Genomic DNA, 16376 nt, shown 5'->3' on the forward strand with positions numbered 1-16376 from the left:
AGCAATACGGGTTTCGAACACACCCGGCGCAAGATCACGACGGATTCGTCAGCCAGTATTTGCAATCAATCGAGCACGGAAACACACCTCACTGTCTCCCGGATCCATATCCGCACTCCACGCCTTCAACTACGGCGTCACAGAACTTCGCTTTGGTGATAGCCAGCAGGTACTCTCTTAGCGACCCAAGGTGTATGCTGAAAGGCCCCGAACTTGAATGAACGTCAGATGATTAAAGTCTGTAAGAGGGCTGTACTCGATGGTTCCTACAGCACATCATGAACGAAAAAAAGCAGGCAACGAACACACTAGACTGTGACTAATGAGGCCACGCGAGCTTGATCAAATCGGCTGCCCTCTCAGCCACTGCATACACGGATGCTTGCGGGTGTGCAGCAGGGATGTACGGCTTCGCAAGTATGTCAATGGATGCACCGAAGCGAACGACTGAGTCACGAACCAGAACAGACGCGTCAACGACACGCAAGCCAATCGTGCCCTTCACAAGCAGCGACGACGTCACCACGCCATCCTCACTCGCGTTCGACGACATCCGGGCGGTCCCGACGGGGTGCCAGATGGTGGTGGTGTAGTTCCTCACGTACACCTCGAGCTCGGCGTCGGTCTGCGCGAGGGCGAACGCCGAGTACTCCGCGATCGCGTAGTTGCGCCAAACGGGTGCTTTCACCAACTCTCGAGCGGCCTTCACAGCCTCGACCATGGTGTACACGTCGAATGGATCCGCCAGAATACCGGGGTCGATCACGGGGTAATCGAATGGATCGTTAGAGGCAAGTACGACGGTCCCTCCTGAAAGAACGTGTCAAAGCGCGTCAGGCGTCCTCGAAACGACTCACGAGAAGCGGGCGAGACAATTGCAGTAGTCATGGACATGTAGTATCCGGTGGCAGGCTCAGGCTGAGTGAAAGACACGTAGTTGTTCTGTCGCGCGAGTCAGGGGAGCGTGAGCGAGTGTCGACAGCAATGTGAGTTGGGGCAACGTACGTGCGGCAGAATTTCGATGTGGGGAGAGGCAGGTCCCGCAGAAGGATCGGTGAAGTTCGCGAAGACCTCGGTCTCGTTCAGCAGCCTTATCCAAGCAATTTGGTTTGTACCGTCGTCGACGTACGGCCCTGTTCCAGTCGAGTTCCACTGTAAGAACAGCTCGTTCGCGAGAGAGGCGTTACGGAAGATATCGTCCCACGTAGCAGTGGAATTGACAACCCACGGGTTTCCCAGCAGGGGATGGTCCGACAAGTTTTGGCCCACATCAGTGAGATTAACCAGGGGCGTGATGTTCACCGCCTGGAGCAGCGTAGGATCGCCGATACCACTAAGTTGCAGCAGCTGCGGAGTGCCCATGGACCCAGCGCTCAATATCACCTCCTTCTGCGCCCGAAGAGTGTACCGCGGTGCTACGGTCCCAGTTAATACTTTTCGTCCGCTTTTACTGTTATACGTACCTGTCCTGTTCTGCGCCAGTTCCACCCCTGTGAACGATAGAAGACCGGTGCCTTCATCGTATGATATAAGCCGAGTGACTTGCGTCTCGATGAGCACATCAAGATTCGGGCGGTCAATGACAGGTTCGAGGTAGCCCGTCGCTGAACTGCTCCTCCTGCCGGAGGTCGAGACGGAGCCCTGAGACCATCCTTACCGAAACGCAGAGTAAGTCATTGTTTAGAGCGTCGATGAGGGCGGCAGCATACCTATCCCCAGAGGATAGCCAGAGTTGTAATCGATGTTGTACGGGAAGCGGTGGGGGCGCTGATGCGTCGTTTCGAAGACCAAAGGATCGAGGGGAGTAGACACCCCGGGTAGACTGATGTGTATCGGGCCGCTCAAGCCGTGAACGACAGGATTCACTTGCCCCGCAGTGTCATGGTGATCGCTTGGAGGGACTAGACTTTCGCTCTACGATGCGCAGTCTCGGTCAGCTGCAGACTAAACAAGCCTCGGAAGACAACGTAACCTTCTTCATGTACGGCAGCATTTCGTTCCATGACCAACCGATATCTTCTGTCACATTGGCATAGCGATCCCAATCATCGACAGAGCCTCTCGTCCACACACAAAAGTCTGAGAGGGAGATCGCATCAGCATTCCAAGGACATGATGTATGTCGCTGTGCAAAACGACTCACTGATGGTGCTCGAGCCACCAAGGACCCGTCCCCTGGGATAGACCACAGTCCTGTTGTAGAGACCGACTTGTTCTGTCGTCGTATAGTTCCACGTTATCGAAGTATCGGGCGAAAGTGTTGAGTCCAGGAGCGGAATTTCGTCATCTATGACCGCGCGATTGCTGCCCGCGAAGCGTCAGAACTATTCCATGTCCATATATGCGCTGGGATCACCTCAAACCCGCTTCAATAACGAGCACGTTGAACGACGGCACCTCGCTAAGTCTGCTTGCCAGAACGTTTCCTGCAGTCCCGGCTGGAGCAAGGGCAGTGGTCCGTCAGCAAGCCGTTAGAGGCAGGTGCACGTGGCTACGAACCTCCTACGATAATAAAATCGTACTTTCTCGACGGAAGAAGCGCTGGGTTGTCATAGAGCGCACAGCGAACAATGGAAGCGTAGGTGATGGCCAGCAAGGCATGCGCAACGAGTTGGGATCGCATGGCGCCGCTCGGTCACGAATGGGGAGGACTTCGATGCGTACCGTAAACGTTAACCTTATAACGCCCAGCTCGAGCGAGGTACCCAGGAACAGGCTGTCAGAGTGTAGCGAGTTCTCGTAGCAAGCACGTCGTGTCATCCCGCGTACGGTGCCCGGTGTGAGTACGGTACCTTGAAACATGTTCAGCTAACGGGTGTCGCACGCCGCTCAGCGTCCGAGGCTGCCGTGTCGTGTCGAGAGGTGCCGTATTGGCACGCTCTCAGCCCACCGCGAGTGGACCGATCGGACGCACGGGCTTTGAAGGACACAGGCAGCCGCACACACATCATTTCCAGAGGAAGGTTCATCACGCCACGATTCTCCGGAGCAGATCCGAGGTCACGAATTTTAGGGTTTCACAGCTCCTTACCCTCTCCGGATCGCACCCGATTCAAATCCTCATAATGTGACGCTGGCCTGTCCATGTGCGGGAGAGGAGGGAATTACATCCATGTAGTTAGTAGTCACCACGCTCGAGCGCGTCGCAGTGCTTCTTGATCACTTCGCTAGGACCACAGCGCGCGGCGTGTCACCAGCTTCGCACGCCGTAGCAGCTAGTGGCGCTGTCCACTGACAGAGGGCTCAAATCGACATGAGCTATTTGAGGTACGTATCCAGGGTGCGGATGCTGATTAGGTATGGTACGCTGCACCCGAAGGCTATGCGTAGGTCTGGGTGATGCAGCAGAGAAGGTGTACAGTAGGAAGAATGTCCGTGTTACGAAACTCCCGCATCTATCATTAATGCGCTGTACGCCGCTGTCTACACCTTGGCTATCAATCTCTTGCTAAAGCGCAAACGGACGGGGAGCAAAAAAAGCGAGGACACGGTAGATATCAGGAAGGAATACACAATCAGATACTTGTATGCTTCGCGCGACTCTTGGCTAACATCCAAGTGTGCCGCAGTGGCCCCGATGATCCGCGAACCGATGGGTACCGTGAATATAGGAGGGATCACGACAGCCAAGAATTGCACGGCGACCGCTGTACCTAGCTTTTCGAGTCCTGGAGCCAGACAAGCTCAGTGACAATACAGTGCCGCCGTGCAGGGGCAGAGACGTACCGACTATCTTCGCGGTAACCGGGACTGACAGAGCCCAAAAGACTGGACGATATCAGTGTCCCTTGATTGGTGAGGTGACGTCCGTCACTCACCTCCAGAGAAAAATCCGTAGAAGATGCCGAACACCATCATCACGCCAAGGTTCGTCGCGAAGTACCAGATGATGATACACGTCAGACCCATGCAGAAGTTGAACAGCCCGAGGATATTGATGGGCCCCGCGCGGTCGGCCAGATACCCAGCTGCAACTCGTCCGATGACCTGCGCGGCGGTGGAGACTGATATAACGCCAGAAGAGTTTGTCGCCGATATACCGATCGCGGTGCAGAAACCTATTAAAAATCAGTCGATGTTCAGACAACGAGATACGACTAAGTGTCTCACTGGGGATGAAGAACAGAGGGGTCCCGAAGCCAAAGAATTGCGTGAATGTGAACATGAGGTACAGGTTGTAACCGGGGACCTTGAAGATGCTCCAGTCGTACGCCCTGTACTGTATTCCCCGCCCGGCCGTGCGGTACCTGACGGATGCGACGCCACCAAGTCCGAAGACAAAGCAGAGGAAGCCGATGAATCGCAAAGCCCACTCGATAGACACATGGTTGATGAGGGCTTGGATTACGGGGGACAGGATCACTGCGCCGATGCCGCTTCCAGACTAGATCAAATAGACATATTCGATGTCAGTTCAGCAAGGACTACAGGCTATATCTTACGCTAGCGATGGACGTTGCAAGGCTGCGACGCTTTGCGAACCACTGCGAGGGCAGGCCAATGGCCGGGATGTATGCCAAGGACGATCCGATACTTCAGGAACGCGTTCGATCAGCCCGACATGTCCACAAAATTGATTGAACGGTTACTCACCCGAATAGTATGCCTTCCGACAGAAGGAGCTCCCAGTAACTGGTTGATATGGACGCCAGCTCGAAGGCCACCGCGACGACGATGACGCCTACTGATATTGTAGCACGCATGCCAAACCGAGTCACGAGCAAGTTGGACAGCGGGCCGACAGCAAACGTGAAGCCCACTCCGCACCCGCCGACGTAGCCAATTCTGGCAAGACTCTGATCCCTGAATCTGGACGAGGGAGCGTTGACGTAGGCGTTGAGGAGAACGCCCCAAATGTTGACAATTCCGAAAGTCATGAAGCTGATGAGCCATGCGCAGGCGACGGACAACCACGCGTCGAGTCCGCCATCGGGGGGAGCGTCGACGGGCTCGGGAGGCGCGCTAGATGCAGGTTTCTCCGATGAAGGAACCTCAGTGCCTACACCGACATCCGACTCTTGGTCTGTTTTCATCACGCCTTCCTCTACCGTCTTGACCGCGGATGGCGGGTTGGTGGCCATGGGATAAGTTGAAGACCGCAGACGAGGACGGTGTAGTTTGAGAATGGTTTGTCCGTGCCCAAGTGAGCATCTCCCAGCAGCTCCCAGTGGCCTCGTGCCACGCCGAAGCCGAGTACGCCAAAATGAATAGTAGAAGGGAAGTTCCGTCCCGTGAACTCCGTGTCAAAGCGCAGCCGAGAACATGCCAGGACCCGCTGTGTGTGGTATCGTCGTCACTTCACGGAACGGGATCTAGAGCGGACATGGTTCGGCGAATTAAGATTAAGTTACATACTTAGCAGAGTTCAAAACATGTCTTCGATAGACGCATCTGAGTCGCAGGGTGGGCCGGCGTGTTCGAGTTGAGTCTGAGTCCGGGGGCGCCACAAACGCGAAGCCCTCTGAAGACGACGAGGAGAATCTCCATTCAGTCACATCTGCAGGAGACAGCGCCGGTGATCGACATACCGCACACACCGCAGATGACACAACGGTCCCTGGCACAGCACCCAAACTGGTCTATCGCGTCCGTGACCCTCTTTGGTGGTCGCTCTGCTCCGCTGGCACCTTCACTCGGTTAGCAGCAGCGTCCATAACGTTGATGCTCCTGTCAGAACATGCCGTACGTTACTGCTTCTCGTGCATAGCACCAAGAACGTGTGTGATGGGCCGAAAGATACCAGTATGGTTCGAGATACCTAAAATGAAGTTTAGGTTTGGATGAGACAGATCGAGCTCCGGCTCTTATTGGAATGGAAGCTCGACCTGTAACGAGATAGCTCGGGCGGTCATAGTGGGTGCGGTCGCGCGGAACAGGCGGAATGAGCGAGAAAGGGCACGGGGTATGTAGACTGGTGTTGGAAAGTTCCATGGTACATAATGATACAGGCGCGGAGGAGCTACGAGTGCTGATGTAAGCATGTGGCGGGCGACCGTGAGGTTCAAGCGTTCTTCGCTCAGCGCACATACCGCAGACTCAGCTTTCCTCCTGAGCGGTAGTGACCGTACCATGGCCGTGGTGTCATTTTCCCGGAGGTACGTGGCACTGGGGCTTTCGCGTCTGGCTTGACCGCGTCTGCCCTGACGCACGGACAGGCCCGAGACGAGTATCGTTCAACATGATCTTGCTCATTCGATGATCCTTATCACAACGTGTACTATGACGAACGACCGACTCGAATGTATAACATTCAAGCTCAAACCTAAGTTCACTTAGCTTGAAGCTCTCGAACATGTCAAAGACATGGTCGAGGACTTCAGGACTAAGGTAACATGGTCACGCGATGTAAAAACTCACCCGGGCTGAATGCAGTGTGCGGTGGGGACGAAAGAACAATTACAACGATATATATGCAGCACTCGGCGCGTGGAATCTGAACTTTCTCTACCGCGGTGAATATCCTTGTACGATCCTAATTACCACGTCAAGGCCTGACGCGACTGTATTATGTAGGCTGTACAGACTCCGTAGCCTCGAGACATTCAAGCTCTGGCTCTGGCATTTGGATACTGGCGCCGCCGCGGACGTACGTCAAGTTTGTACTCGGCCGAGAAGCGCGGGCTGCTGAGCATACGCAAGACAAATCACCTGGACCCTAGAAGTCGGAAGAGTTGGGAAGGAAGCCGAACAACGCACTTCGCAAAAAAAAAACTCATGCGTCAATCGTCATGTTCTGCCAGTGGACGTCTCCAACTTCAAGTCTCAACTGTTCGAATTTCTGCTGCACCATTTAGCCACCGACCGACAACACGCACGGGCGCCATCGGCGTCTTGACGATGACCGGATGAACCGCTGGCAGAAGGCTCAAACTTGAGCGGCTTCTCGAGGCGCACAAGGCAACCATAACACCGGCACCGTCTGTCGGCTTCAAGTCTACTCAAGGCCGCACTGAGTCTGGTTCTCGGCGGGCTCCAGCCCCTAGCCGTCAAAGACACTTGGCTCTATGTTTAACAGTAGTATGTCCAATTCCACATCGCTCAACTTCAATGGATGGTCGACGGCATGCGATTGGTGTCCACCTATTTCACTTGGAGTGCCACGCCCCTGACTTCTACCGATACGTGCGCAGCACTCATCATGAACCACGGGGAATAGTTCACCAGTAGCAGGTGCGTGTAACGTCATGTGCCGACGTGCCAGAGGACTATCTTATAGAAGTACGGTCGAACGCGATGTTCTTGACAACTGATGCTCCCTGCGGCGCGCCCGCGGCGGTCTCGGATCTTGTCCGAGGATACGGTGAACAGAGAACATCTGATAGAAACTCTACAATAGATCCTAGCGTCGGCCTGTGGGCTACTTCGTTGCAAGATCCCGAATTCCGTCAGTCAAGCCTGCGCGCGATAAGCTGCACTATGCATCGTTCTTGGAGAAGCCGGGGTCAGACGTCTTGGAACGCCAATCGTGACGCGGCCAACTATCGTGTCTCAGGTATGCATGACATGGATATGCTACGTCCTTCCAGCTGCCCATGTTAACGCGTTTCGTAGAATACTAGCACCCGAACTCGGGCACAATCGCTGGTGCGCCGCGTGCAACGGGAATAATACCGGTGAACGCGGAAGTTACACATCATCGAAAGAGTTCTTACCGTGCGTTGTGCCCGTACCGAAGCTAAGTGATTTGGGCCTCTATCCTTCCTATTCTACGGTGTCACCGCTCGAAACAGAATCATTACATCGCGTATATAAGCCCGATAGACCGCTAGAGGTGAGTCCGTACTACCTCTGCCGTCTGGTACTGTTCCGAAGTCCGAACATGTCTACAGCATCGCTCTCTACTGCTCGTGATCGCTTCAAACCACCTCCTCTGGACGGCTCATTGACGATACCAGAGATCTATGCTTGGCACGCCGAATTCAATCCCGAATATCCCGTCTTCGTCTTCCCCGAGACCGATGGTGCCGTCACTGTGCACACGTACTCCGATGTCATTGCGGCCGCAACCCGTGGCGCTCACTACATCGCGGACTGTGCGAATATTGGTATTGGTACCTCATACCAAGGGACTAGGCCTGTGGTTGTGCTGGCGGCATCAGGTATCTACCAACTCTCGGTTGTGTATAAAAGGCTAACACTGTTCTTGTTTTGTATTAGACAGTATCACCTATGCAACATGCCTCATAGGCCTATTGCTTGCAGGCATTCCTGTTTGCCTCATAACACCCAGATTCTCTCCATCTGTGGTCTCAAAGCTTCTGAAGAGTGTTGATGCATTACATATCTTTACAAGCACTGAACCTCAGATACAGCAACTGGCAGAGCTGGCTGTCTTATCACTAAAGGATCTTATGGGTGATGCCAGCCTACCTGGTATCAGTGCTATGCCCTCTTATGAGCAGCTCTACACTTCATCCATACCCTATTGCCCTTTGTCAGTTTGTCATGTTTGGACAGCACCTGCAGTGATCCTGCATTCCTCTGGTGAGTGTGTGAGGTATTCCAATAATGAGATACCATTGCTTGACCACTCAATAAGGTTCAACCTCTTTTCCCAAGCCGATAACCTACACACATCAGGTATTGTTTCAGTTTGCTGTTATCTCAGGTATGTGCCTGCTGGCTCTTGGAAAAATTCCATTGACATATGTCATCAAGATGGTCCTCTTGTCACTGGAAGAGTCTTTGCTGTGCCTGCTCTTGAACTCTTCCATGCTGCTGGATTCTTTATTTTCTCTTGGCTGGTAAGTCTATTCACATTTGTTCTGGAAAAATATCAATTCCATGGGTATACTTTGCATGTAGCCAACATGTGGATATATAATGGGGTTGATGAAACCCACAAGACCTGCAACAGCCCCTACTCATATCATGGCTTACAAGTGCCTCATAGCACTTAATGCAGAATATGCATATGTACCAGCACTGCTGATAAATGTGTGTGTGTGTTTAGTTACTCATATCTCCAAGACTGACTTGTGATAGGCATGGCATGGGAAGCTAGAGGAGTACCCATATCTGCAAAGACTGAAGGCATTGGTATGTCCTTTGGACTGTTTCAAATGCATATATACACATCCTTTTGTTGAACAATTACTTCAGCTATACAGTGGTCGTTTCTTGAACAAATCTATAGGAGACAGTTTGGTTGCAAATAAGATCAAGCTCTTCACTATGTATGGGGCGTGAGTGTTTGCATACTTTTACCACTACCAGGATGTGTATCTCAATTTTCAGTCTAGTACAGAAGCAGGAAATATCAGTTCCATATGCAGAGGTGAGTTGCAATGTTGAACCCTCAAGCATTGATGATCATGACATAGATTACTCAGCTAACCAGGACAATGAATGGGAATACTTCACAATGAATTCACATTGTGCAGTTGAACTCAGACCCTTTGATGATGGCACATTCAAACCTGTGATCAGAGTAGTACAATCTCACAAGGCTCCATTATAATGCTGTTGCTGATGATTGTTATTTGCAGGCTGAGCCATACATGCATCTGCCCTTCACAAACACTGTGATTGATGGTGGAAGGGCTTATGCTCCTGGTGATCTACTCATGCCCCATCCAGAGGTGAAGGACTATTGGAAGATACTTGGCAGAGAAGATGATCAGATCATGCTAGCAACTGGGGACACAGTATGTGGATCCTTTTCTTGTATATCATACAGTACCAATGATACTTTCATGCAAAACTAGATTAATCCAGTCCCTATAGGCAAGTCATATAATGTGTAACTGTACATGACTAACATTATCCATGCAGAGAGCCAGTTCTACCAACATCAACTCATCTGTGGAGCTGTCATGTTTGGCCGTGGAAGATCCAAGCCTGGGATACTCCTTGAAGTTGATTCTCAAGCCAATGTTGACACATGTCAACAAGCCATTGAGTAAGTAACATACACCATATGCTGGGATTTGTTGCCTTAGTATCAAATCCACAGAGAATCAATCAGCATTATCAATGCACAGAGCCCTGAATATGCTCAGCTTGATACAAAGGTATGTAACTCAGAGCACAACATAATGTTCAGGGCAATACTGAGCTTGATTAACACCAGCTTGTGATTATGGCCTCTCACAGCAAGCCATTCTCATACAATATCAAAGGGTTACCAAACCATCCTCTCATTTTGCATCAATATCAGGGAGAAATTGATGCTGCATATGCATCAACAATGATGAGCAGTGCCTCTGTCATGGTACCACTAGTTTCCCTATGATAGGTATCGGGCTCAGAATGATGTATGTAACAGAAGTCATGTTGTAGATAGTGTATAGTGCTTGCGAGATGAATGAAGACACTGCTGACCTATCTGTGGCTAGCTATGAGGTAGCCACCCAGAGATCGAAGGAAATGTCGTGCCTTGACAGTGGATAGTAATGGTACATGGCAGCCTTTCCGAAGCAAAGAATACTCTCCACAAGACTCGGAGGATGCGACATGGACATGAAACAAGACGCTGCGACGTAGTCCTGATGTCACAGATCCACCCAAACATTGGAACACCGTCGTTAAGTCGGCGAGAGGCTCTTGGCCATTTCCGCGCACACGGCTAAGAGAGCGTGCCCAAGTATGTCAAAGTCCTTGAGCTACACGACGTTAGTTCTGGTTCGCGAAGCATTGATGGACACACCTCGTTATATATCTGTGCGCTTACTCTTGTCCACCACTGACCATTATGATAGAACTGCATCGCGTAAACATTGTGCTTGTTGAGTAGCTTGTCCTGAAACATGAGCGTGATCTGCTCGGATGGCCGCAGCGATCCAGGAAGCGGTATCGCAACATTGACCTAGCGTCGCTTCAGGTTATAGCCAAGGACTAGTTGGTACGAACACACCATGTTGGCAGTGAATGCCTCTGCTTCCTCATCGTCTGCGGGGTATAGCATGTGCGTCTTCATGATTTCCGCGAGACGCCTTCCACCGGCCATGGCTAAGTCATGGCAGTATTGATTGATCTTCGCTTCCCCACCCAGCAGCGATCGGATTTCGAGAGCTGGCAGTCGTTGGATTAATGGTGAAAAGCACAGATGTCCCAATGTCATACCGGACTTTATGCTCAAAACCGGAGTAAAGTCTAAGGTACCAGTCCCTGAAGTCGCTTTAGAACAAGGACGGAATGTTGGATGTCTGCACATACAGTGAAATTTGAACTGCAAATCGTGCTCGACCGGAGATTGCCCCAGGCCGTGATAGGTGAGACTTGTTGGAAATGCCGATTTGATGATGCGGTGATTACTGCGAAGACGATATTATTCAGTACATCTCACGACAGGTAAAGTATCACAGACCGCTCGGGGACGTAAAGAACTGCGCAGCCGAGTTTCGTATAAAGCCACTTCGAGCAGCTCTGTATGTGTGAACACCATTTCATCACCGAGACTCGCTTATAAGAACGGTCGCTCACCGAAACCCAGAAATCCGGTGAGACCCTTCCCAAGTCAAGGTCGACCTCTTGGCCCAAGGAATGAGCTGCATCAACAACGCTCCACACACATTCGTCCTTGCAAATCTGTACCATCTCCTTCCATGGCATCAGGACCGCTGGAGCGGCCGATATACTGTCGAAAACCGCAACGATCTTGGGGGTCGACCTCGGTGTTACGCCTGAGTGTAGCGCCTGCGCTCGTTTTATGGCACGAATATGAGCCTTGAACCGTCCCAATATCACAGAGCGTCTCTCCGGGAAGCTGAGCTTGAACTCTGAGAGCATTAGGTTATGAGTATTGTCGCGAACAAATTGGGCAGCCGACGTTACAGTCTTGAAGTGACAGTCGGCTGGTGAAGAGAAGTCGCATCAAAACGATCCGACTCGTCCAGCATAAAACGCACTGATAAGCAACGTGTCTGATTCGCCCCACTCGAAGTTGCGCAGGACAGTGTTGATTCCATGAGAGACGTTCGGCACGAAGACGCATTCGTGCTGTTGTGCACCAATGAGCGTAGCCATCTGTGCCCGGACTTTTTCCAAGCGAGGACGGTATTCGAACCATATAAAACGATCCGGGTTGAGTGACATTTCCGCGTCGAGCTCTCGGCTTGCGTCCTCGACATATCGGGGTACAGCGCCAGCTGTACCTGGTGGGCAAGCGCTTCAGCGATCGATTCTTGAACGGTAGCGCGAATACGGCGGTCATAACAGGCACTTACCATGGTTCAAATTAGTATATTCAGGATCCAGCTGAAAAAGTGATCTAGCTGCGCGACCGAACGCGACAGGCGAAGCGGGTAGAGCGTCCTGTAGGAACGTAGCCATGGTTTCCACCAGAGATTGAAAGACGCACAGTATGATGTGGAACGGGGATGAAGCTATAAGAGTTGACCATTTAGGAGCGTAGAATTTGACTGTCGCCGAAGTCTGGCTAAGCATGAGCGGTCCGGGGATAGTGAATGATGAAGAGAAAGGTTGCCTTCCGATCAGGCTTCTATGATGCCGACGAGCCGCTGGAAGATTGTGAGATATCCTGAAGGGTGCGATACATGTCAACAACATTGGTCGAACTCAGTATGATACGCGTAGAAGACTCACCCAGCCCTCCCCGAAGGGCGTCTCAACGACAGGGGACGAGACCGTCGCGTTACTACTTCGAATATAGACGCCATCCTGTCACGGGCATTTAAGGTGTCCTTCGTAAACCCCATGCACATGTCAAACGCACAACACACGCTGACATTCTGACGTCTACTATCGCTCGAAGCCTCCTCTCGGATTACAGCCGAAACCTTGCTCAGTGTTCTCAGCCTGACCTGCGTACTGGCGGACTGGTCAGCCCATCCTTAGCCTCAGTCACTCTCGCTTCTAGTCCATCCGCACCTGCGACTCTACATCAGACGATTGCCGTACGCATGACTCGATTTGATATACGCACTATAAGGGTCTACCATCATATCAATCCCAGGAGAGGTGGTTCTTAGTCGAGGGATGACTTGCCAGCGGTGAGCATGCGGTATGGCCAACGTTATGCGCGGTGTACTTCCTGTACTGCGCGGTCATATAGCGCGAGCCGCCCGTACAATCGATCTGCCGCAGGTTAGCTGAAGTCCAGAAGGCGAGAGTCCGGGGAAGAGTCGCTAGAGTCAGAGTATGAGCTCGTGATCTCGGAAGAAAGTACAGCGGTGGAGTTGATAGCAACCCAGTAATCTGACGGTAGAGAGCAATGCGTTGGGCTATTGATGAAGGTCGAAAGGCTGCATACGCCACTAATGTAGTCAAGTTCTACCCAACACATACATAACGTATACAAGCAGAGGTAGCAACAACGACTTTCGTGTACTGGCATAGATGTGAGAACTGGGCACGCAGACTAAAGCGTCACGAACCTGATGCAGTACCGAGCTACCTCAACATACCCGCACTACAAGTCAGGCCGAGGATATGAGTTTGTCGAACTGGACGCTACGTCAGAAGGCTCACTCACAACGACTTCGGTGCGCTGGTAGTGCTAGACGGGCCTGGGGTGGACGTGAGTTCGTTGGCTTCGTTGGTCTCTGTGAATGACAAGTGGCATGCGGCCGAGAGGTCAGAGATAGTAGCCATGTCGGTATGGTAGAACTTGCAGTCAAAATGGAACCAGAGCCAGCACGGTCACGACGGTGGGCAGCCAATGACAGTGCCGAAGGGGTTAGCTGCGATAGAGGCCAGCGTAAGCTGGGTGGAGCGACAAAACGAGGCCGTACTCACTAAGTAGTGCTCGGCCACGGGCTCATTGGCCTCTCTCCAAGTGCGCGTCGCGTGGCGCAATGCAAAAGATGTTGTCAACGAGACCTATTACTGCCCAATTTCGAGGGAAGTCAATGATTGTAAGTACGACGGGGCTCAGTCGTTCGGCAATGGTGATGGTCATGTACGCCGTGTTGTGGTTTACGAACCACGTCATAACACCAGCCGACGGACCGTACTTAGCCAGGGGCAGGTCTGTCGAGAGACGTACTCCTGCACGAACCCCAGACCACCGTCACTAGTCTCTTCAGAATCAAAGGTCTATCTCGCGTTCGACATCGCCTACGCGACCCGCATTGCAAAGACTCATAGATGATGCACTGGAAGCCCGAGGCCAATCAACGCCTCTATCGCCATCCACGGATCGACTACGTCGTGCATTCAAGACCTCATGCGTCAACTCAAACTCGATAGAGCGAAGGACAGACCTGCGAACAGCGTCATAGCTCGCGGCTTCCGCAGAGACCCTCCAGGATGAGTAGCTGGTCGCAACTCTGCACGTCGAGCATCAGGGGCGCGTATGTGATACAGAAGTACTGATCGCACGCCTCGAACAAGGACATGTTGTCGAACGTTGAATGCAGTCCTTCGTCCGTTTGGGTGTCTTTCACGAAGATGAGGTTGCGTTTGGACGTGTTTAGGACGTGTCGCCGGGAGCGGGTTTCAAGCTGGGACTCGAGATTTGTGAGAAGGTGGTTACAAACTCATAATGTACGTACATGTACGCCCTCAAGATAGACAGGCTCCTGTGGTCTTCGCTACGACAACGGATGTAAAAGAAAGGTTGTCCATCTATACTGAGCTTAGCAACACAGTCAATTGCGGAGAAATCAGCGGCAAAAATGAGCACTGACCTCTGGATGATGGATTCTGGGTACGCCTACCTCACTCTTCAGACCTGTCCAGCGGTCGCCCGCGTACGCATGTCGACGTGTTGTGGGCCATCTCGTAGCAGAGTGTGCGGAGCCCTGCGTCGATATACTGAGACTGGACGACTCTGTGTCAGCGACAGAGGTCCCTGACTGTTAATCTACTTCGGTGCGCTCGACGCGGAAGTTCCCAGCTTCGAAGCCGGTCGAGGTTGTGGGAGGAAACTATAGTGATGGCGAAGTCCTGTCTCGCAAGGACTGCTTGCAGCCAAGAACCAGTCTAGTAAGGGCAAGAAAGCTAATGGGAATTATATTTGAGGTTTGTAGGTAGAGAACCGGGCTGATGAGGCGATACACATGGTTGGAGGTGATGAGCAGGGGCTGCGCTGTGGGCGCCAAGTGGGCGCGCCCGCCACATGCTTACTTACTTATGTAATCACGCCTAAATCCCTCGCGCCAGCCTTGAGCGCTTGAGCTTGAGCTTGAGCCTCTGAGTCTTAAAGTACTGTACAGTCATGGCCGTTCTCGCTCGTTTCGCTCGTCTCGCACGGCCGCAGTGCGTCGTCTGTTTGATCCGCTCATGCTCGCCAGATCATCCCCAATTTGCTCGTCCGCTATAGATTTCTTCCTGTGTAATGGTGACGTCGCAGTGACGGTAACGTCGCGTTGCCTGTCGGAGCCTACGGCGTACTGGCAAACGAAACAGTTTCTGGAGCTGGGCGGACTTCGCGGTAAGCTATTATGTCTCCATGTACCTGTGATCGCAGACTGGATTGTGCTCCATGTCACCAGGAACACGAAGGACGGTTGTTCTGGTCATCAAGCATGGTCCATCTTCAGCGTGGTTGCGTCCAGAACGAGGCTACATAAAGGAGAGGTATGGTGTATTCTCGCCCAATGTTTTCAAATTCTCACCAAATCCCGTCGTAGACGTTCGTTGCGCCAGAAGTTCGTTTGCAGTCAGTGTTGCGTTGTGAGCACTAGTACCCCTCAAAATCGGCGCACACCATCTGTGACCGGCAACACTGGAGAGGAGTCCAACGGAAATCGGAGGCGTACAAAGTACGTCTGCCTCTATCGTTTCACAATTTTGACCGACATGGTGTCACAGTGCTCCATATGACACAACATCCACGATCAATACGTGCTGTTTGTCATCAAGACAACGTTATCAGCTCTGTCGCCCAGATCTACCCACCCCAAGGTGAATACATACCTGATATGCATCGTCCGTGGCTATTCTGCGTGTTTCTACTGGGATAAACAGCCAGGCCCTCGCGCGCGCTCGTGCACCCAACCATCGTACAAGACATGCTATGCGAACCGAGCGCGGAGGCCGTTCAGGCCTGTGCGCACAAACTCGAGCTTACGATGCCGTACCAGTGCTATCGGCTCCAGCACCGCCATCGCATCGAGCTGCTCCGAGATCGACGCACTGGATACCCTCAACTGCACATCGGTTGCTTGAGTCTCATGCACTCATGGGCGACCGGTCGCCGCGACGACGATTTCACCTGCATACCTTTTTTGCGAAGACGCGGACGAGCCGAAATGGCAATTCTTTGGTCATGGCAGGCGTAAAGACAGAAATCTTCATGGGAACCTACGTCCAAGCCCACTAGAAAGAGATGGTCGCTCACCTGAAGAACACCCCGCCGTCCTTGCGACTGGGCCTGTCACACGCCATTTCCCGCCCTATCCATATGCACGCTCCACGCTCCCGTTCTCGCGCTTCATAGCTTTACTACTTGCTGGCGTACGGTACGACTA

The 16376-nt window shown here is 52.3% G+C and overlaps 6 protein-coding genes across 6 annotated transcripts; 3 read left to right on the forward strand and 3 right to left on the reverse strand.

Moving 5' to 3' along the window:
* Window positions 1-215: 215 nt before the first annotated feature.
* On the reverse strand, window positions 216-2925 carry B0H18DRAFT_981153 (aryl-alcohol oxidase-like protein). Its single transcript, XM_048044469.1, has 10 exons — window positions 2500-2925; window positions 2357-2438; window positions 2144-2304; window positions 1973-2079; window positions 1710-1914; window positions 1464-1652; window positions 1006-1415; window positions 858-942; window positions 299-810; window positions 216-239 (listed from the first exon to the last, which is right to left on the reverse strand). Exons 1-9 carry the CDS (start codon window positions 2621-2623, stop codon window positions 320-322), a joined length of 1854 nt encoding a protein of 617 aa, XP_047898401.1. The 5' UTR covers window positions 2624-2925; the 3' UTR covers window positions 216-239; window positions 299-319.
* A 498-nt stretch (window positions 2926-3423) lies between these two features.
* On the reverse strand, window positions 3424-5033 carry B0H18DRAFT_870074 (major facilitator superfamily domain-containing protein; the record flags this gene model as incomplete). Its single annotated transcript, XM_048040069.1, has 6 exons — window positions 3424-3668; window positions 3727-3768; window positions 3819-4058; window positions 4111-4384; window positions 4443-4533; window positions 4594-5033. The coding sequence occupies 6 exons, from the start codon at window positions 5031-5033 to the stop codon at window positions 3424-3426; spliced, it is 1332 nt and encodes a 443-aa protein (XP_047898402.1).
* Window positions 5034-7819: 2786 nt separating this feature from the next.
* Window positions 7820-8187, forward strand: B0H18DRAFT_1115056 (uncharacterized protein; the record flags this gene model as incomplete). The annotated part of the gene is made up of 2 exons (XM_048033209.1): window positions 7820-8099; window positions 8162-8187. 2 exons carry the CDS (start codon window positions 7820-7822, stop codon window positions 8185-8187), a joined length of 306 nt encoding a protein of 101 aa, XP_047898403.1.
* An 82-nt stretch (window positions 8188-8269) lies between these two features.
* On the forward strand, window positions 8270-10571 carry B0H18DRAFT_555828 (uncharacterized protein). The gene is made up of 14 exons (XM_048038579.1): window positions 8270-8484; window positions 8540-8608; window positions 8659-8744; window positions 8806-8937; window positions 8986-9039; window positions 9103-9185; window positions 9243-9277; window positions 9333-9430; window positions 9489-9647; window positions 9708-9726; window positions 9775-9901; window positions 9956-10013; window positions 10073-10291; window positions 10393-10571. Exons 1-13 carry the CDS (start codon window positions 8352-8354, stop codon window positions 10232-10234), a joined length of 1215 nt encoding a protein of 404 aa, XP_047898404.1. The 5' UTR covers window positions 8270-8351; the 3' UTR covers window positions 10235-10291; window positions 10393-10571.
* B0H18DRAFT_870022 (pyridoxal phosphate-dependent transferase) lies at window positions 10527-12273 on the reverse strand (the record flags this gene model as incomplete). The annotated part of the gene is made up of 9 exons (XM_048040063.1): window positions 10527-10604; window positions 10649-10807; window positions 10856-11013; window positions 11065-11109; window positions 11158-11255; window positions 11309-11367; window positions 11425-11795; window positions 11850-12095; window positions 12168-12273. 9 exons carry the CDS (start codon window positions 12271-12273, stop codon window positions 10527-10529), a joined length of 1320 nt encoding a protein of 439 aa, XP_047898405.1.
* Window positions 12274-15094: 2821 nt separating this feature from the next.
* On the forward strand, window positions 15095-16082 carry B0H18DRAFT_556042 (uncharacterized protein). The gene is made up of 4 exons (XM_048038581.1): window positions 15095-15337; window positions 15399-15483; window positions 15537-15668; window positions 15718-16082. The coding sequence occupies exons 1-4, from the start codon at window positions 15187-15189 to the stop codon at window positions 15812-15814; spliced, it is 465 nt and encodes a 154-aa protein (XP_047898406.1). The 5' UTR covers window positions 15095-15186; the 3' UTR covers window positions 15815-16082.
* Window positions 16083-16376: the final 294 nt, after the last annotated feature.

This window comes from Fomitopsis serialis, assembly GCF_022376445.1.
Source record: "Fomitopsis serialis strain Sig1Antser10 chromosome Unknown B0H18scaffold_6, whole genome shotgun sequence".
In the NCBI taxonomy this organism is placed as follows: Eukaryota; Fungi; Basidiomycota; class Agaricomycetes; order Polyporales; family Fomitopsidaceae; genus Fomitopsis; species Fomitopsis serialis.